Genomic DNA, 19236 nt, shown 5'->3' on the forward strand with positions numbered 1-19236 from the left:
AATGTCTGAGCCAGGACGGTCTCTCTGGGGGATAAAAAAAACATTTGACTTTGACATTATGGGGTATTATGTGTAGATAAGTGACACATCTCAAATAAATCAATTTTAAAATCAGGCTGTAACAACAAAATGTTGAAAATGTTAAGGGGTGTAACACCATTCCTTACTATAGCAAAGTAATAACTTAGAGTGGGCTATTAGACCACCATTTCTCTCTATGGGTATTTAGTGATCTAGATCAAACTTGAGGCAATTCAAATATCATAGATTGTAGTCTCATATCCATTGCAATTTTAAGACAACCAACCATAAATGTGTCATAGCATTTAAGAACATAAAATTAAATTTAAAAAGGGTAATATATAGCAAAACAGATTGTCCAAAATATTTATTTTGATACTGATCTAAACCGAAGGAAAAAACATCTAAATCAATAAACGACTGTAAGAGATAATGCAGAATAATTTCACATTATTTACAAAAAGGATGAAAGGAAGGCGGCAGGGTAGCCTAGAGGTTAGAGCGTTGGACTAGCAACCGGCTAGTAACCGGAAGGTTGCAAGTTCAATCCCCCGAGCTGACAAGGTACAAATCTGTCGTTCTGCCCCTGAACAGGCAGTTTACCTACTGTTCCTAGGCTGTCATTGAAAATAAGAATTTGTTCTTAACTGACTAGCCTATTTAAATAAAGGTAAAAAAAAAATCTACTGCACTCTCAGATATTGTGAGTCTGTCCTACAAAGCCTATTATCTTTAGTATCACACAAGTACTCTCATAAACTCAGCAAAAAAATAAACATCCACTCACTGTCAACTGTGTTTATTTTCAGCAAACTTAACATGTGTAAATATTTGAACATAACGAGATTCAACAACTGAGACATGAACTGAACAAGTTCCAGAGACATGTGACTAACAGAAATGGAATAATGTTTCCCTGAACAAAGGGGGGGGGGGGAGGGAGGGGGGGAGGGTTTAAAATCAAAGTGTGGCCACCAGCTGCATTAAGTACTGCAGTGCGTCTCCTCATAGACTACACCAGATTTGCTGTGAAATGTTACCCCACTCTTCCACCAAGGCACCTGCAAGTTCCCGGACATTTCTGGGGGGAATGACCCGAGCCCTCAACCTCCGGTCCAACAGGACCCAGAGGTGCTCAATGGGATTGAGATCCGGGCTCTTCGCTGGCCATGGCAGATCACTGACATTCCGCTCTTGCAGGAAATCACGCACTGAACGAGCAGTATAGCTGGTGGCATTGTCATGCTGGAGGGCCATGTCAGGATGAGCCGGCAGGATGTCAGGATGAGCCCTCAGTCCAGCCTCTCTCAGCCTATTGCGGACAGTCTGAGCACTGATTGTGCATTCCTGGTGTAACTCGGGCAGTTGTTGTTGCCATCCTGTACCTGTCCCGCAGGTGTGATGTTCGGATGTACCGATCCTGTGCAGGTGTTGTTACACGTGGTCTGCCACTGCGAGGGCGATCAACTGTCCGTCCTGTCTCCCTGTACCGCTGTCTTTAGGTGTCTCACAGTATGGACATTGCAATTTATTGCCCTGACCACATCTGCAGTCCTCATCCTTCCTTGCAGCATGCCTAAAGCAAGTTCACGCAGATGGGCAGGGACACTGGGCATCTTTCTTGAGGTGTTTTTCAGAGTCAGTAGAAAGGCCTCTTTAGTGTCCTAAGTTTTCCTAACTGTGACCTTAATTGCCTACTGTCTGTAAGCTGTTAGTGTCTTAATGACCATTCCACAGGTGCATGTTCATTAATGGTTCATTGAACAAGCATGGAAAACAGTGTTTAAAGCCTTTACAATGAAGATCTGTGAAGTTATTTGGATTTGTACAAATAATTTTTGAAAGACGTTCCTGAAAAAGGGACATTTCTTTTTTTGCTGAGTTTATTATAGCTATGCGCAGCCAATAGTCAAAGTACTTATTTTACAGTAACAAAAACCATGTATACAGTTGGTAGACTATAGGAAATTGCATACATTATCTGTAACCTACAAAGTTGTGATAAAACCCTGGTATTACAAAATACTGCACTTTTGTATTAAACAATTTATAAATAAAACGTGTTAATGCACTTGTAGTCACATCCATGTCATTGGTTGGTAGTGAAACAACTGGAATTATCAATACAAAAACAGTCATTTATGAGAAAACAACAACTTTGTCCTCGTTGGTAAAACCTGTCGGGTATGTAACTATTTCTAATGGTCAAATAACCTGAAAAAGCATGTCTTGAGGGGTGCTGCTATATTAAGGAGTGAGACCATAGTATTACATATAGAACAGAATAATAGGATATCAATATATTCTTGAAGGAATAACCATGTAATAAAACATCAATTATCATCTGCATAGATTTCATGTTTTGTACAGTAAAATACATGTAGGGCACCATTGCTTTCCTTTTATGATATGCATTTGAAAAGAGAAATGCTTAGATAAATGTAAGGGTGTAGGCCTATACGCTTTGGCAGTTATAGAAAAACGTATTTGGCCTGGTTGGTATAGCAGACCTAGCTCAATTACAATTTGAAATCATTTAAAATACTTCCGCTGTGCTTGATTGAGCTTGTATGTTGCAATAGAACCAACAGAAAATTCCCAGAAGTACAAACCTGGCAATCCAGGCAGGCTAAATAAAAAGATCAAAGTATTTGAAAGATTTCTAAAAGTATGTGAACCCAGGCCTGCTATGTAGTACAGTTGAAGTCAGAAGTTTACATACGTCTAAGCCAAATACATTTAAACTCAGTTTTTCACAATTCCTGACATTTAATCCAAGTAAAAATTCCCTGTTTTAGGTCAGGTAGGATTACCATTTTATTTTAAGAATGTGAAATGTCAGAATAATAGGAGAGAGAACGATTTACTTCAGATTTTATTTATTTAATCACATTCCCAGTGGGTCAGAAGTTTACATACACTCAATTAGTATTTGGTAGCATTGCCTTTAAATTGTTTAACTTGGGTCAAACGTATCAGGTAGCCTTCCACAAGCTTCCCACAATAAGTTGGGTGAATTTTGGCCCATTCCTCCTGACAGAGCTGGTGTATCCGAGTCAGGTGTGTAGGCCTCCTTGCTCGCACATGCTTTTCAGTTATGCCCACAAATGTTCTATAGGTTGAGGTCAGGGCTTTGTGATGGCCACTCCAATACCTTGACTTTGTTGTCCTTAAGCCATAACTTTGGAAGTATGCTTGGTGTCATTGTCCATTTGGAAGACCCATTTGTGACCAAGCTTTAACTTCCTGGAAGACCCATTTGTGACCAAGCTTTAACCTCCGTGCTTCATGGTTGGGATGGTGTTCTTCGGCTTGCAAGCCTCCCCCTATTTCCTCCAAACATAACAATGGTCATTATGGCTAAACAGTTCTATTTTTGTTTCATCAGACCAGGGGACATTTCTCCAAAAAGTACGATCTTTGTCCACATGTGCAGTTGCAAACCGTAGCCAGGCTTTTTTATGGCAGTTTTGGAGCAGTGGCTTCTTCCTTGCTGAGCGGAAGTTGATATAGGTGTCGTTTTACAGTGGATATAGATACTTTTGTACCGGTTTCCACAAGCATCTTCACAAGGTCCTTTGCTGTTGTTCTGGGATTGACTTGCACTTTTTGACACCAAAGTACATTTATAGACGGAACGCATCTCCTTCCTGAGCGGTATGACGGCTGCGTGGTCCCATGGTGTTTATACTTGCGTACTATTGTTTGTACAGGTGAACGTGGTACCTTCAGGCGTTTGGAAATTCCTACCAAGGATGAACAAGACTTGTGGAGGTCTACAATTTTTTTTCTGAGGTCTTGGCTGATTTCTTTTGATTTTCCAATGATGTCAAGCAAAGAGGCACTGAGTTTGAAGGTAGGCCTTGAAATACATCCACAGGTTCACCTCCAATTGACTCAAATGATGCCAAGTAGCCTAACAGAAGCTTGTAAAGCCATGACATCATTTTCTGGAATTTTCCAAGCTGTTTAAGGGAACAGTACACTTCGTGCATGTAAAATCTTGACCCACTGGAATTGTGATAGAGTGAATTATAAGTGAAATAATCTGTCTGTAAACAATTGTTGGAAAAATTACTTGTGTCATGCACAAAGTAGATGTCCTAACAAACTTGCCAAAACTATAGGTTGTTAACAAGAAATTAGTGGAGTGGTTGAAGAACGAGTTTTGATGACTCCAACCTTAAGTGTATGTAAACTTCCGACTTCAAATGTTCGTGGAAGGAGAGAGCAGCAATGTCGAAAAGACACAAACGCGGAACTGTTACACCAATAACCCCTCTGAAATCCAATGCCAGCAACTTAAAAATAAACCATGGTTACGAACTGGTTCAAAGCGATGACATGTCCTACCCTGTAACGTCATCATAAGTGGGAGGAGAAATAATACTGTAATAATAAAACTGTTTGACTGACATCACGTGAGGTATGATTCAAAACGCCCACCACCACAGTACTTTCAGAAAGTAACAGATCATTATTGAAAATGACGCAACGTGTAAACTACACAATATTGGTTTTGAAGTTTGAATTCACTACATAGGGCTCAGACTATAAAAGGGTGTACCAATTATTATTAGATTTTACTATTCTACTATCAAACATTTACATATTTCAACACTGTTTGAACCCAAAGAAATATGTCCAAAACACAAGAGTATAAATACTGTATCAATACAAATATATTTGTCTTAGAAATATATTTACTTATCGAGGCCACACTTTCTCAAATGTAAAAATTACAATAAATATAGCACGCTAGCAGTTAATAGCTTTTCCAGGGGGTAGATTCGTGAGGCATGTCTGTCCTCTTGTGTACTTGGCTGACCTGAACTTGTTACACATCTATCAGTTGCTTGAACCATGCTGGAAATGGCCATCTTATTTGAAATAATCTAGCCCACCCAGTAAGTTGAGTTGGCTTGTATAGTGTGAATCTAGTAAGAGAAATAGTGATGGATCGATCAGTCAATGTACTGTGAGAGCCAGCGGAAACCATCTCCGTATCCCTGCCTCTTCAGAACACTACACATGAAGATCTCCATGGGCCTCAGGTTCAGCTCCTTCAGTGACACATTACCCTAAGGAGAGAAACACATAGGCAGAAGAGACAAGTAAAGATTACTCTCCAATCCAACCTTTTCCTTTGCATTGGAGTCAATGTGAGACTACAGAGTTACCATAATAAACTACTACAATGAAGTGGATCCTAACTGTACTCTAAATCAGTCATTTGTCATCCACATTTAGTCATTGTCAATACTAGACCCAATTGCCTAGCTCTGTAGTAGTGTTCTCACAATACCAGTATTGCAATACTATGATACCAGATTTACTTGGCAAATAGGAAAATACAAAGAAGACTTAACTCTATGGTCCTTCAAAAACCTATTAAAACACGCATGGAAAATAGTGTCAATTGTGTGCTTTCAAAATAAACCAAATGTGACAACATAATGCGTTTTTTTTTCAACATTAGGACTGCTTTATGTTGTTTCTTTTTCTTCTTAGTATGATAGTACTGGTACTATCTGATGTCAGTTGCTCTGGAGGCTGATGCTCTAGAGGGTAAATTATGTTGTGTGCATTCAACAGTAAGCCCCTCTCCTCCTCACCTTTCCGGTAGTGTGTCCAATGAGTCCGAACATCCCTCGGAGTGCGTCTTCACTGATTGCCTCTTGGCGGTCGATCTTATTCCCGAGGATAAGTACAGGCACATTGTAGATGGTCTCATCTGTTAACAGCGCCTGGAGAGGGAGAATGTAGAGGGCCAGTTAAACCTCTAAAAGTTCTACAAAGATTTCATGTGATATTGTTTAAAGATGGTCATACCATGGATCCTTTAGCTATTTCAGTTGGAATTTTAGGACCCCTTTAGGTATAAAAGTAATTGTAAAACAAATATCCTATAAAATATTTACATTTGGCCTTTACTACTATTGCCCTTAGAAACGCATTGAATAAGACATGCATAAATGGCAAAAAAAGACAGTCAAAAAATAAATAACAAGGAATAAGCGGTCTGTCCTATATCTAGGAGATATAAGAAAGCTCGCAAATATGTTGTTTTAGACATATTTAACCGCTTATTTTTGTTGGCTTAAAACTTCCTCCATTAATTTGTATTGGTTACCTTGAGACTAGTTCTGTGACACCTGTGGGGGTCGTGTTCGTGAGAATGTCATCTTTCCATAGAGTGGTCATATTAGTTAGTAGGCCAAACCTTTCAGACGCTACAGACGTTTTCGTGACGAGACCTATTTTCAGGATGTCTCCTGGTATGATAAACAGCTCTGTAATGCTGCCACTTTCCACCACAGATGCGGAAGGGCGACATAGGCGGATGCAGTGGATTGGGACGCATCCCATGCAACTGATATCTAGCTTAAAGACGCACTATGCAGAAATCGCACCGACATTTCCTGGTTGCAATAGGTTCCTGGTAGTAATAGTTTAATTTCAGTTTATGTGACAAAACAAACAAGTATAGTCTGGAGAATCATTGTACCATTTAAATGGCTGTAAAATACATTTTCCATAACCAAACATCTAGTATTTTCAGCTGTTTGAAGCTGGTGTACAAAACCGAAAGTTAAAGACTAAAAAAAAAAAAAAAAACTAGAAGCATAGAAATACTTTAAGAATGGTGCCGGAGGGGATGACCAACTGATGACTAACTCCTAACCAACTGTGCTATTTTGTTATTTTTTTCACATTGTTTGTAACTTTGTTTTCTGGACATCAGAACAGCGATTACTCACCACGAACTGGAAGACTTTTTCTTCAACGAGTCTGACGCAAAAGATATCCTGCTTTCTTGGGAACGGGCCCAAATCCCCGTCATTTGCGTGAAGAAAAGACGGAGAAAAAAGGGTCGGAGGTAAGGCTGCCTTAAGATAATTTGTAGGCGAGTGAGTAAACCTCCACTACCATCTGTTCTATTGGCCAACGTGCAATCATTGGAAAAGAAAATGGATGATATACGATCAAGACTATCCTACCAATGGGATGTTTCACGAGTTGTGGCTGAACAACAATACGGATAATATAGAGCTGGCGGGATTTTCCATGTATCGGCAGGACAGAGAAGCTACGTCTGGCAAGATGCGGGGCGGGTGTGTGTCTATTTGTCAACAGCTGGTGCACGTTGTCTAATATTAAAGAAGTCTCAAGGTATTGCTCGCCTGAGGTAGAGTACCTTATGATAAGCTTTAGACAACACTATATACCAAGAGAGTTCTCATCTATATTATTTTTCGTAGCTGTCTATTTACCACCACTAACCGATGCTGGCACTAAGACAGCACTCAACCAGCTGTACAAGGCCATAAGCAAACAAGAAAATGCTCATCCAAAAGCGGCACTCCTAGTGGCTGGGGATTTTAATGCAGGCAAACTTAAATCCGTTTTACCTCAATTCTACCAGCATGTCACATGTGCAACCAGAGGAGAAAAAAACAAAAACAACTCTAGACCACCTTTACGCCACACACAAAGATGCATACAAAGCTCTCCCTCCATTTGGCAAATATGACCATAATTATATCCTCCTGATTCCGGCTTACAAGCAAAAACTAAAGCAGGAAGTACCAGTGACTCGCTCAATACAGAAGTGGTCAGATGACGTGGATGTTACGCTACAGGACTGTTTTGCTAGCACAGACTGGAAAATGGGATTCATCCAATGGCATTGAGGTGTATACCACCTGTCATCGGCTTCATCAATAAGCGCATCGACAACGACGTAGTCATCCCCACAGTGACCATACGTACATATCCCAACCAGAAGCCATTGCTTACAAGCAACATCCACATCGAGCTAAAGGCTGTTTATGTAATGCGGATGTTGCTTGTAATCCATGGCTTCTGGTTGGGATATTACGTACGGTCACTGTGGGGACGATGTCGTCGATGCACTTATTGATGAAGCTGATGACTGCTAAGCCCTCAGACGATCCATCAAACAAGCAAAGCGTCAATACAGGATTAGGATTGAATCCTATTACACCGGCTCTGACACTCGTCGGATGTGGCAGGGCTTGAAAACTGTTACGGAGTACAAAGGGAAACCCAGCTGCGAGCTGCCAAGTGATGCGAGCCTATCAGACGAGCTAAATGCCTTTTATGCAACACTGAAGCATGCATGAGAGCACCAGCTGTTCCGGATGACTGTGTGATAGAGCTCTCGGTAGCCGATGTGGAGACCTTTAAACAGGTCAACATTCACAAAGCCATAAGGCCAGACGGATTACCAGGACGTGTACTCAAAGCCAACTGGCAAGTGTCTTCACTGACATTTTCAACCTCTACGTGTTTCAAGCATACCACCATAGTCCCTGTGCCCAAGAAAGCAAAGGTAACCTGCCTAAATTATTACCTCCCCGTAGCACTCACATCTGTAGCCATGAAGTGCTTTGAAAATCTGGTCATGGCTCACATCAACACCATCATCCCAGATACACTAGACCCACTCCAATTTGCATACTGCCCCAACATAACCACAGATAATGCAATCTCTTTTGCCCTCCACACCGCCCTTTCCCAACTGGACAAAAGGAACACCTATGTGGGAATGCTGTTCAAGGACTACAGCTCAGCGTTCAATACCATTGAGCCCACTAAGCTAAGGACCCTGGGACTAAACACCTCCCTCTGCAACTGGATCGGATCCTGGACTTTCTGACGGGCCGCCCGCAGGTGGTAAGGGTAGGAAACAACACGTCTGCCACGCTGATCCTCAACACAGGAGCCTCTCAGGGGTGAATGCTTAGTCCCCTCCTGTACTCCCTGTTCACCCATGACTGAGTGGCCAAACACGACTCCAACACCATCATTACGTTTGCTGACGACAACAGTGGTAGGCCTGATTAGCGACAACGATGAGACAGCCTATAGGGAGGAGGTCAGAGACCTGGCAGTGTGGTGCCAAGACAACAACCTCTCCCTCAATTTGAGCAAGACAAAGGAGTGATCGTGGACTACAGGAAAAGGCGGGCAGAACAGGCTCCCATTGACATCGACGGGGCTTTAGTGGACCGGGTCGAGAGTTTCAAGCTCCTTGGTGTCTACATCAACAACAAACTATCATGGTCCAAACACACCAAGACAGTCGAAGAGGGCACTATACCTTTTCCACCTCAGAAGACTGAAAACATTTGGCATGGGTCCCCAGATCCTCAAAGTTTTGCATCTGCACCATCGAGAGCATCCTGACAGGTTGCATCACCGTCTGGTATGGCAACTGCTCAGCATCTGACCGTAAGGCAGTGGTAGTGGCTTCCTGCCATCCAGGACCTATATACTAGGCGGTGTCAGAGGAAAGCCCAAAAATTGTCAAAGACTCTAGTCACCCAAGTCATAGACTGTTCTCTCTGAAACCGCATAGCAAGGGGTACCGGAGTACCAAGTCTAGGACCAAATGGCTCGTTAACAGCTTCTTGACACCAAGCCATAAAACTGCTGAACAATTAATCAAATAGCCACCCGGACTATTGACATTGACACACCCCCCATTTGCGGCTACTCGCTGTTTATTATCTATGCATAGTCACTTTACCTTTACCTACATGTACAAATTACCTCGACTAACCTGTACCTCCTGTATATAGTCTTATTTAAATTGTGTAACTTTTTTCATTTAAAAAACAACAACAATTTGTTAATTTGGTAAATATTTTCTTAACTCTTCCTTTAACTGCATTGTTGGTCAAGGGCTTGTAAGTAAGCATTTTACAGTAATGCTTGTAGTTGTTGTAGTCAGCGCATGTGACAAATAAAGTTTGATTTGATTTGAAATAGCACACATAGAACTGATCTACCGTTTCTTAGACTTGTTTTCAATGAGTGACAGATCTACCGCTCAAATTTCTATGTAACTTTTTCGGGGGTCGCCCAAAAAGTTACATATTGCAGCTTTTAAACTGATGGATTTCGATCAGGATTTTTGTAGTATGTTCATTAAGTTGATGCACGGGTGCGTCAATAGACTTAAGGATTAATGCCCTGCTCATCAGTGAAAAGCAATGGTGTATTGATTAGCATTTAGCCATACAATAACTACCGGGTGTAAGATACTGTATACTGCTTATTTACTACTACCATCTATTTTCTTTGTAGAAATGTGTTTGGGGTTGCTTACATCCAGTTCAATTTTGGCTTCTTGTAGTCTATCATGGTCTGCACAATCCACCAGGTAGACTATACCATTTATAGCTGGGAGGTAGTTCTTCCAGATTCTTCTGGCTGTGAGTGAAAATCAAAGCAGTTTCATTGATCCCAAGTGACTTGTCACTGCCACTTAAGCCTTAGTATCACCTGAAGATTTCAAGACTTAACCATAAGTTAACTAAGTTTGAGTTCTAATGTGTACCTTGTGTGTGACCACCAAGATCAAATGTTGTGAATGTCATCCCAGCAATGGTTAACTCTTCTGATGCTGTGGGACAGAGGCAGACAAATAGACTACTTTAGGAACACCAGACAAAGGTCATTCAATAAGAGCACTTAAAAGAGAACGATGGACAGCCATAGCTAAGTAAGCAAAAGGTGTCTGAACCTCCTTTGCCTTACTGGGATGTAGGGTTGGCACATGCTGTCCCAGTCGGTCATCTCTGAGCATGTGCAGTAGTGTTGTTTTCCCAGCATTGTCCAAACCAAGGAACACCAGCTTCCCAGACTTCTTATACAAACCTGGAGGGAGATACAAGCGAAGAGACAGTCTATTTACCATCAAATTTAATGTAGGAAAATATGATGCTGACAATACGACATGGGATTAAATAGCAGATTTGACCATAATATGATTAAGTTAGGAATGTGCTTGAGAAAGAAAACACAGTTATTGGTACAGCATGAGTCAAACGCTACAGATACACTCAGAAATAAAGTTGATCACTCTTCAGTATGTAATTCATCTTTCTTCAGTAGTTAGTTTGAATGATTGAATGGTTTAAATTGTATTATAAACTGGGTGGTTCGAGCCCTGAATGCTGATTGGCTGACAGCAGTGGTATATGAGACTGTATACCGTGGGTATAACAAAACATGTATTTTTACTGCTCTAATTACGTTGGTAGCCAGTTTATAATAGCAATAAGGCACCTCAGGGCTTTGTGATTTATGGCCAATATACTACGGCTAAGGGTTGAATCTAGGCACTCCCCGTTGCGTCATGCATAAGAACAGCCCTTAGCCGTGGTATATTGGCCAAATACCACACTTCCTCTAGGCTTATCGCTTAAATGCACTGTACCTAGTAACTGCAGCACACCACTGAGGCCTCTGTAGATCCAGTTAAATATAAACGACATGTCTGTTATCTTCACCTGAAACAGAAAGTTTAAATAACAAACAGTCACTTACAGTGTTAATGAAAATCCTGACGGTACTTAACTCTTAACTATACTCAGCTTCATTCATTAGAGGACAGACAAGGGCCAACTACAACTCTGCCACACAAGAGAAAGTTAGACATATTGCCTCTACACATTGCTTCTGGCTCTACCCATATACTACACATTTTATTTGTGAAAGAGCAAGTAAAGTGCCAAGTTTCCCAGACATTTTCCATATGCACCGAATTTCTCTCAAATTTTGTGCACACATTTGTTTACATCCCTGTTAGTGAACATTTCTCCTTTGTCAAGATAATCCAGCCACCTGACAGGTGTGGTATATCAAGAAGCTGATTAAACAGCATGATCATTACACAGGTGAACCTAGTGCTGGGGCCACTAAAATGTGCAGTTGTCACACAACACAATGCCACAGATGTCTCAAGTTGAGGGACAGTGCAATTGGTATGCTGACTGTAGGAATGTCCACCAGAACTGTTGCCAGATATAGAAATGAACATTGAATTATTATAAGCCGCCTTCAACATCGTTTTAGAGAATTTGGCAGTACCTCCAACTGGCCTTATAACCACAGACCACATGTAACCATGCCAGTCCAACACAATTGGCCATTTGAATGCACAGAGATACTGTGACGAGATCCTAGAGGCCCATTGTCACGCCGTTCAGCCGCTGACATCACCTCATGTTTCAGCATGATAATGCACGGAGCCGTGTCGCAAGGATCTGTACACAATTTTTGGAAACTTTAAAATGTCACAGTTCTTCCATGGCCTGCGTACTCACCAGACATGTTACCCATTGAGCATGTTTGGGATGCTCTGGATCGCTGTGTACAACAGCGTGTTCCAGTTTCCGCCAATATTCAGCAAATTTGAACAGCCATTGAAAAGTAGTGGGACAGCATTCCACAGAACACAATCAATAGCCTGATCAACTCTACGTGAAGGAGATGTGTCGCGCTGCATGAGGCAAATGGTGGTCACACCAGATACTGACTGGTTTAATGATCCATGCCCACATTTTTTTTTAATCAACAGATGCATATCTGCATTCCAAGTCATGTGAAATCCATAGATTAGGGCCGAATGAATGTATTTCAATTGACTGATTTCCTGAACTGTAACTCTGTAAAATATTTGAAATTGTTGCATGTTGCATTTATATTTTCGTTCAGTGAAATAACAAAATCTCTAACAAATTGTTAGAGGTGATACAATTTGTTTATCAATGAAACATGATGAAATAAAAATACAGAAATAGTAAATTGAAATAATATAACAGCTAAATCACAAATCACACAGTGCAATAGACTTAGTCACACCTACAGTGGGGCAAAAAAGTAGTTAGTCAGCCACCAATTGTGCAAGTTCTCCCACTTACAAAGATGAGAGAGGCCTGTAATTTTCATCATAGGTACACTTCAACAATGACAGACAAAATGAGAAGGAAAAAAATCCAGAAAATCACATTGTAGGATTTTTAATTAATTTATTTGCTAATTATGGTGGAAAATAAGTATTTGGTCAATAACAAAAGTTTCTCAATACTTTGTCATTGCCAACAAAGGGTATATAACAGAGGTCAAACGTTTTCTGTAAGTCTTCACAAGGTTTTCACACACTGTTGCTGGTATTTTGGCCCATTCCTCCATGCAGATCTCCTCTATAGCAGTGATGTTTTGGGACTGTTGCTGTTGCTCTTGTAGGAAGCAATCACAGCCCTATTGCTGACTACAAATTATCTTTCACTGGGCTAATATCTCACTAACTAGCAAAGGATATGAACAAAATGTGCACACGTGGCTACATACATCACTTTGATCTCAAAATCAAGCTAATTTACTCACGACCGCTCATTCTGTAAACACAGTCTGTGTAGAGTAAGGGCTGAGTAGTGCATGTCAACTCAATAGAATCCTACTCCGATGCGTTCTGCCAACAACAAAATCTCTTGCATAGTTCATTTTCTATCGGTATGTTGCATTGAAAGTGGCTAATATTGCATTGATTCGATCACAATTGCGACAGTAAAGGGAAACATTGATAGGGTTTACAAGGAAAACTCTAGAACAGAGGACACCAACCTTTTCTGAGTCAAGATCACTTTGAGTCAAAATGCAAGCCTCGGTCTACAATCAAGATTTTTTTTAACATGACTTAAAAAATACTGCAACATTAACCAATTTAAAACAGTACTGTAACAATGAAGTTTGTGCTGTAAGCTATAGGCCCAATAAATTATCACCGCATATTGGCTTTGCTTTAATTTCCCTGCCAATGCATTGTTGTTCTTGACCAATCTTTTAAAATTATATTTCAACATTTGAGGTAGGCTATATGATCACACCATTAACAGATCTGTTGTTGTATTACTTGTGAAGCACAGCTGAGTGAGTGTAACAGATAGGAAATACTTTTTGTATGGTTTTCCTCAGATCAGCCTTGGGAGGTTGAGCAACAAACTGACCTGTGTCTCTGTTGCCGAACACATTTAACTTCACCACGGTATTTAGTAGTAGTGACTAGGGTTGCAAAGAATCTGAAACTTTCTGGTAAATTTCAGGAACAGTGAACCTATTACGTGAGATACACATAAGGAAATTCTAGGTCTTGTGGCATATTTTGCTTAAACTATCCCCAATTCAATGGAATTGCAACCCTCTGCATGCACAGTGCATTCTTCCATCACATGTAGAGCTGATTCTCAAGGTCTTACACACTAATGAGATGCTTTGAGCCCACACTACTACACTGTCTGAGCTAAGGACTACATGCTTTCTGGTAAGTTTTGATTTCAATACTGTGTGGGGTGAATATACACTATTTTATATGACATACATAATGTTTTATTAACTAGTAAATAGCAGCATACAGCAAAGTGTGTTTAAATCATTTATAACTTGTTAACAATTTCTGCTAGTTAGTTTTTGCTACCATGTGGGTTTAGCTTGCTTGAGCCTGCTAACTGAGTGTTAATTCACCTGTTTCCATACATGTTTAATTGTAAAACATGTATCTTACAAAGGAGTTGTTTAATCTAACTGCTTTACTATTTATCTGTACATGGAATTGTATTTGTTTTTTTAAAACAATTTTTACATGAAAATGCCACATGCACTATCTGATGTGGGAGACATTTCACTGCAGCTAATGTAGAAGGAAAAGCTGTGTACATTTGAAAATATTGTGCCAAATCCCTCTATTCGAGGTGAAAATGATGAATCAGACACCTTATCGAGAGCAACAGCTCATGGTCCTCCTGGAATCAGAATTTATTTTGACACAATGGAGGAATGTAGTCAGAGAAATGCTGATGAATGTCTTGCTCGAGCTGTGTATGCAACAGTGTATTGGAAGAGATTTCTGAATGTTCTTTGCCCAGCATACACCCCCCCCAACCAGACATGCTTTATCTATTCATTTGCTGGATGGATGCAAAGTTCAACAGAGTTCAAGTGAAGGTTAAGCAAATCATAGAGAAAGAAGACTGTATTGCAATCATCTCTGATGGGTGGTCGAATGTTCGTGGGCAAGGAATAATTAACTACATCATCTCCACCCCTCAACCAGTATTCTACAAGAGCACAGACACAAGGGACAACAGACACACAGGTCTCTACATTGCAGATGAGCTGAAGGCAGCCATCAATGAACTTGGACCACAGAAGGTATTTGCACTGGTGACAGACAATGCTGCAAACATGAAGGCTGCTTGGTCTAAAGTGGAGGAGTCCTACCCTCACATCACACTCATTAGCTGTGCTGCTCATGCATTGAATCTGCTCCTCAAGGACATCATGGCACTGTAAAAGTGGACACACTCTACAAGAGAGCCAAGAAAATGGTTAGGTATGTGAAGGGTCGTCAAGTTATTGCTGCAATCTACCTCACTAAGCAAAGTGAGAAGAATAAGAGCACCACATTGAAGCTGCCCAGCAACACCTGTTGGGTGGAGTTGTCATCATGTTTGACAGTCTCCTTGAGGGGAAGGAGTGTCTCCAAGAAATGGCCATATCACAGTCTGCCGATATGGACAGCCCCATCAAGAGGATCCTCCTGGGTTATTTATTTTGGGAGAGTGGTAAGCAGCCTGAAACTCCTGAACCCTATAGCAGTAGCCATTGCACGGATTGAGGGAGACAACGCCATCCTGTTGGATGTTGGAGATTGGAAAGTGACAGTGAAGATGAGGCATCAGAGTCTGATGTTCAAGAGGTGGACATTGAGGAGGTCTAGGGAGAAGTCATGGAAGCCTGAGAGGGAGACAACCAAAGCTCAAGTTTCTAGACTATCATTTTACAGATGTATGTTGAAAAGGTTTTTGGGAGATGCGATGGATCATTGGGGATCATTCAATATTCCCGATCTTTTGTTGTTCAGTGAAATCCTCCCATGTGAAGAGTCAACTCATTTAATTAAAGTTCAATTTGTAACTAATTGTTGTTGTTTTTTTTCTATTGGAAGGATTTAATAATTTGCAATTATGTCTAGTTATGATAAGGTAAAAGGTTTATGTTTCTGTCTCCATATGATATGGTAAATATATCCAATGCAAATCAACATCTACATTTAAATGGTATAATATTAATTTGCATATTCCCACATAAAGTTTCCACCTCTGAATATTCACCAAAATGTGCAACCTTAGTAGTGGCACTTTTCCTAATAGTATAGGGTGAAAAAAATACAAATAACTCACTGTATGCAGCCCCTCAGATTACATGGTTAATAGCATGGAGCATCCACCCGCAATACATCCCAATACCTATGACAGGTTAGACCCCTTACCCCAAGGCAGTAGTAATATAAAGATAGTTCTGCTTTAAAATAATGAGACTATATTACCAGTTTTAAGGAAACACAACTGGCAAAATAGCACAGAATAACCTACAGTAACCTACCTCACGTGCAAGGTTAGCCTAGCTTGAAGACACTATATCAGATATCCCAATAACAAACTAAAATAACGAATGACACCCGTTACTGTGTTCATGGGGTCTGTATGAGGTCTAATAGAAGTAACGTAAACTCAGCCCATTCCTTACAAATGTGCGCAACTGCAACATTCAAACGATGCTACAAAGAAAACTAATGGGACTGTAGCGACTGTGTTGACTTCAAAATCGGGTGTGTGAACTATGTTTCTATTCAAGTGTTGATTGACATGGTAATGGCTCTATAGTACTGGAGAAAAGTTTAAAAAACGGGCCCTCCTTTCCATCGTGGCGTGTCATGTCATGTCGTAACGTACAGCATGCATAAAGCAACTATTTCTGTCTTGCAATCTCTCTCCACTAGGTGTAGCACTTCTCTCATTCTTTAGAAACAAGAAATGGCCAGTGACGGGGGTAAGGGTGGGATACCTAGTCATTTTTTGAGTCATCATTCTCAAAGCCGCTGTTTACTTCTAATATCACTTTAGCACCGCCCTAAAAACCCGATTCGAATTCGATACAAACCTTCAAATAGGTATGTAATGACACAAACTCTTTATGGTGTTTTATTTACGTTTTAGAGGCGATAAGGTGAGAAGTTGGACAGATCTAGTGAAAAAAAATAATTCCCACACGACAACTCCTTCTCACCATCACGCATTAGTTGCGCTTCCCCACCCGCCATTTTCAATTTGCCTGCATGAATTATGCAGAAACGGGCAGCGTTTAGGTCATGTCATTTATTTTGTTGGAAAGGGGATAAATTGTGCTTTTGTATGGAAAGGGGATACATTGTACAATGGTATTGACATTACAGTTGATCTGGAAGTGTTACGTTTTTGGGGGGCTAAAATAAGGGCAATTGTACGGACCAAGGTGATGTACGAGTATACGTGAGTTTACGTTAGTCTGCAACGTTGTCACGGTAATATTATTCTCCTTTGAATGGCTAATTAGGCCTAAATGTTCAGTATTAGGTGTCCCTTCTTATCCTTGCACTAACGTTACTATGTAATGTCAAACAACTGAAAAGTCCCCAACTTTAGATTTCATGTTCTTTCAGGTCATAAACAGAAAGTTCAATTACTTCCAGGGAATATTTTAGAACTAACGTTAAATCACTTCAACTCACGGTAACAATGATTTGATGTCCATCACTCCAGTGGGTAACGTTAGACAGCTAGCATCACTCTGGCGAAAAAGACAGTCACTCGGTGGTATGGAACAATCCTCTTCCAGAACTAGCACGTCCTCTTTCTCCAACGATACTCAGACGTAAATTACTTCCTGAATTCGGCTCCTCTCTACTCGCTATCGTTCTTTCTCTCCTCCTTTTACAACACACTTGCCTGCGCACTCCCTCGCGCCATCTCTCCCGGGGACCTTTTTTAGAACAGGTCCCCCTGTCAGAATTAGATGCTGCGCTGTACAGCTGCCCATGTCGCCCGTACCTAAATCCGCTACTGATTTGTATTAGTCTATAAATAAATCTCTTTGCCAAAATTCGTCATCTCTCCCATGTCTTATTCGACAAGTATTTTTGAAAGTGTAAGATAATTCAGCCATAGTTGTTCTGAAATGTTTATTGCTTGTCAACATTTTACTCCATGTTTATGATAACACACAAATTCATTATTCATTTCGGTTTCCTTTTCCGGAGGTGAAGTTTGTTCTATAGAAAGTATTTGACTCTAGCCACATAATTAAGGAAATTAGAAGGGAGGGGGGAATTCTGGCAGGGGGGAGATTTTCATCACAACACTGGCAGTGATGTCACCTGGCTCACAGTCGTCTTGGAAAGCCATATTCCTAGACTCCACCACATGAGCATACATTTAAAATTGTATTTTTCTGGGCTGATGGTGCCTACATATCTGAAGGTCCGTCTGCCTCTCAACATCCCTCCACTCTCCCTTTCCTCCACTGACACTGACTAAAATGGGCCACCATCTTCCAGCTGATGGTGAAACTCGAGTCACATGGCATTATTTTTGACACATGCACAAATTCATGTTACTCCTATGAAAGAGAGAAAGTGAAATATTCCTTGACAAACTCCCCAAGCCACTAATAATAACACAAGCCACTATCCTACACTCATTGCTGCTGCAGTGCAACGCTGAGTGGGAATAGGAAGAACACACATTTTATGGCTTTTAAAAGTGTTGACAGTGCTGCGTAAGAACTTAAACATGAACTCACTAATAAAAACAGCATCTCTTTGCTGTATTTGTTGACAGTCTCTGCATTGTGCTCTTGATAGTGTCTACTAACTTGCTGTGTGAATATCATGACAGTGACCTTAAGGAATGCAACAACTAATTCTAGAGTTTACCTATATATGCCCGGCTATGATAAAACGCAAGGTTGTTGGAGTAAGATTTGTTATTGACTATAGATATACAATGGACAATATAATATAGCTATAGGCCTACTGTTGTTGACACCATATAGTAATCCAGTCAGGAAGCAGGTGACTGTAAACTTGCAACATCAGCGATGCTAGAATATACATCAGTGTAAACAAGAAACAGGCAGAACAAGGTCGCAAAACAACCCACTCCAATTGATCAAACTCAAAACATACTGGTCTGATAAACAAGTGTGTAACGTTGATTTTCATGGAACTGATGGCAAAAAAATATATAATTTACCTTGTGTCCGTGGCTCTAACACGACTTTTGGTCAAGGCTTTTTTTTTCCGTGAATGACTGGTCCAAAAATAATTTTAGTTTACCGGAACTGCGTAACAACTGCTATTGGGACAGGCGTCACGTAAAATTACGTTATAATTTGATTTTCTAAGACAAGGAACTCAGAATCTCACATCAAAACACAGTTTATATATAATTTCAAATCTAAAAATACACGAATGGCAATTTATAGTCGCACCACTATGCAGAGAATGTTCCATAGGGCGGCGCA

At 40.5% G+C, this 19236-nt stretch overlaps 1 protein-coding gene across 2 annotated transcripts; it reads right to left on the minus strand.

The window, feature by feature from the left end:
• Window positions 1–2294: 2294 nt before the first annotated feature.
• LOC135512227 (GTP-binding protein SAR1a-like) lies at window positions 2295–19021 on the minus strand. Of its 2 annotated transcripts, none has more exons than XM_064934019.1 (7): window positions 18966–19021; window positions 11273–11345; window positions 10591–10710; window positions 10391–10456; window positions 10160–10263; window positions 5637–5768; window positions 2295–5102 (listed from the first exon to the last, which is right to left on the minus strand). In XM_064934019.1, the coding sequence occupies exons 2-7, from the start codon at window positions 11328–11330 to the stop codon at window positions 4986–4988; spliced, it is 597 nt and encodes a 198-aa protein (XP_064790091.1). In that variant the 5' UTR covers window positions 11331–11345; window positions 18966–19021; the 3' UTR covers window positions 2295–4985. The 2 variants fall into 2 exon arrangements, with proteins under 2 accessions (XP_064790091.1, XP_064790090.1); XM_064934018.1 differs by lacking the exon at window positions 18966–19021 and adding an exon at window positions 17444–17719.
• Window positions 19022–19236: the final 215 nt, after the last annotated feature.

This window comes from Oncorhynchus masou, chromosome 24 (assembly GCF_036934945.1).
Source record: "Oncorhynchus masou masou isolate Uvic2021 chromosome 24, UVic_Omas_1.1, whole genome shotgun sequence".
NCBI lineage: Eukaryota > Metazoa > Chordata > Actinopteri > Salmoniformes > Salmonidae > Oncorhynchus > Oncorhynchus masou.

Excerpts from the sequence above, each read along its gene's own strand:
- LOC135512227 (XM_064934019.1), bottom strand. The coding sequence starts at position 11,330 with ATGTCGTTTATATTTAACTGGATCTACAGAGGCCTCAGTGGTGTGCTG. Across the intron at positions 10,711-11,272 it reads TGGTGTGCTGCAGTTACTAG|GTTTGTATAAGAAGTCTGGG; the intron begins GTACAGTGCATT and ends ATCTCCCTCCAG. Across the intron at positions 5,769-10,159 it reads AAGCCAAAATTGAACTGGAT|GCGCTGTTAACAGATGAGAC; the intron begins GTAAGCAACCCC and ends CTCCCTCTCCAG.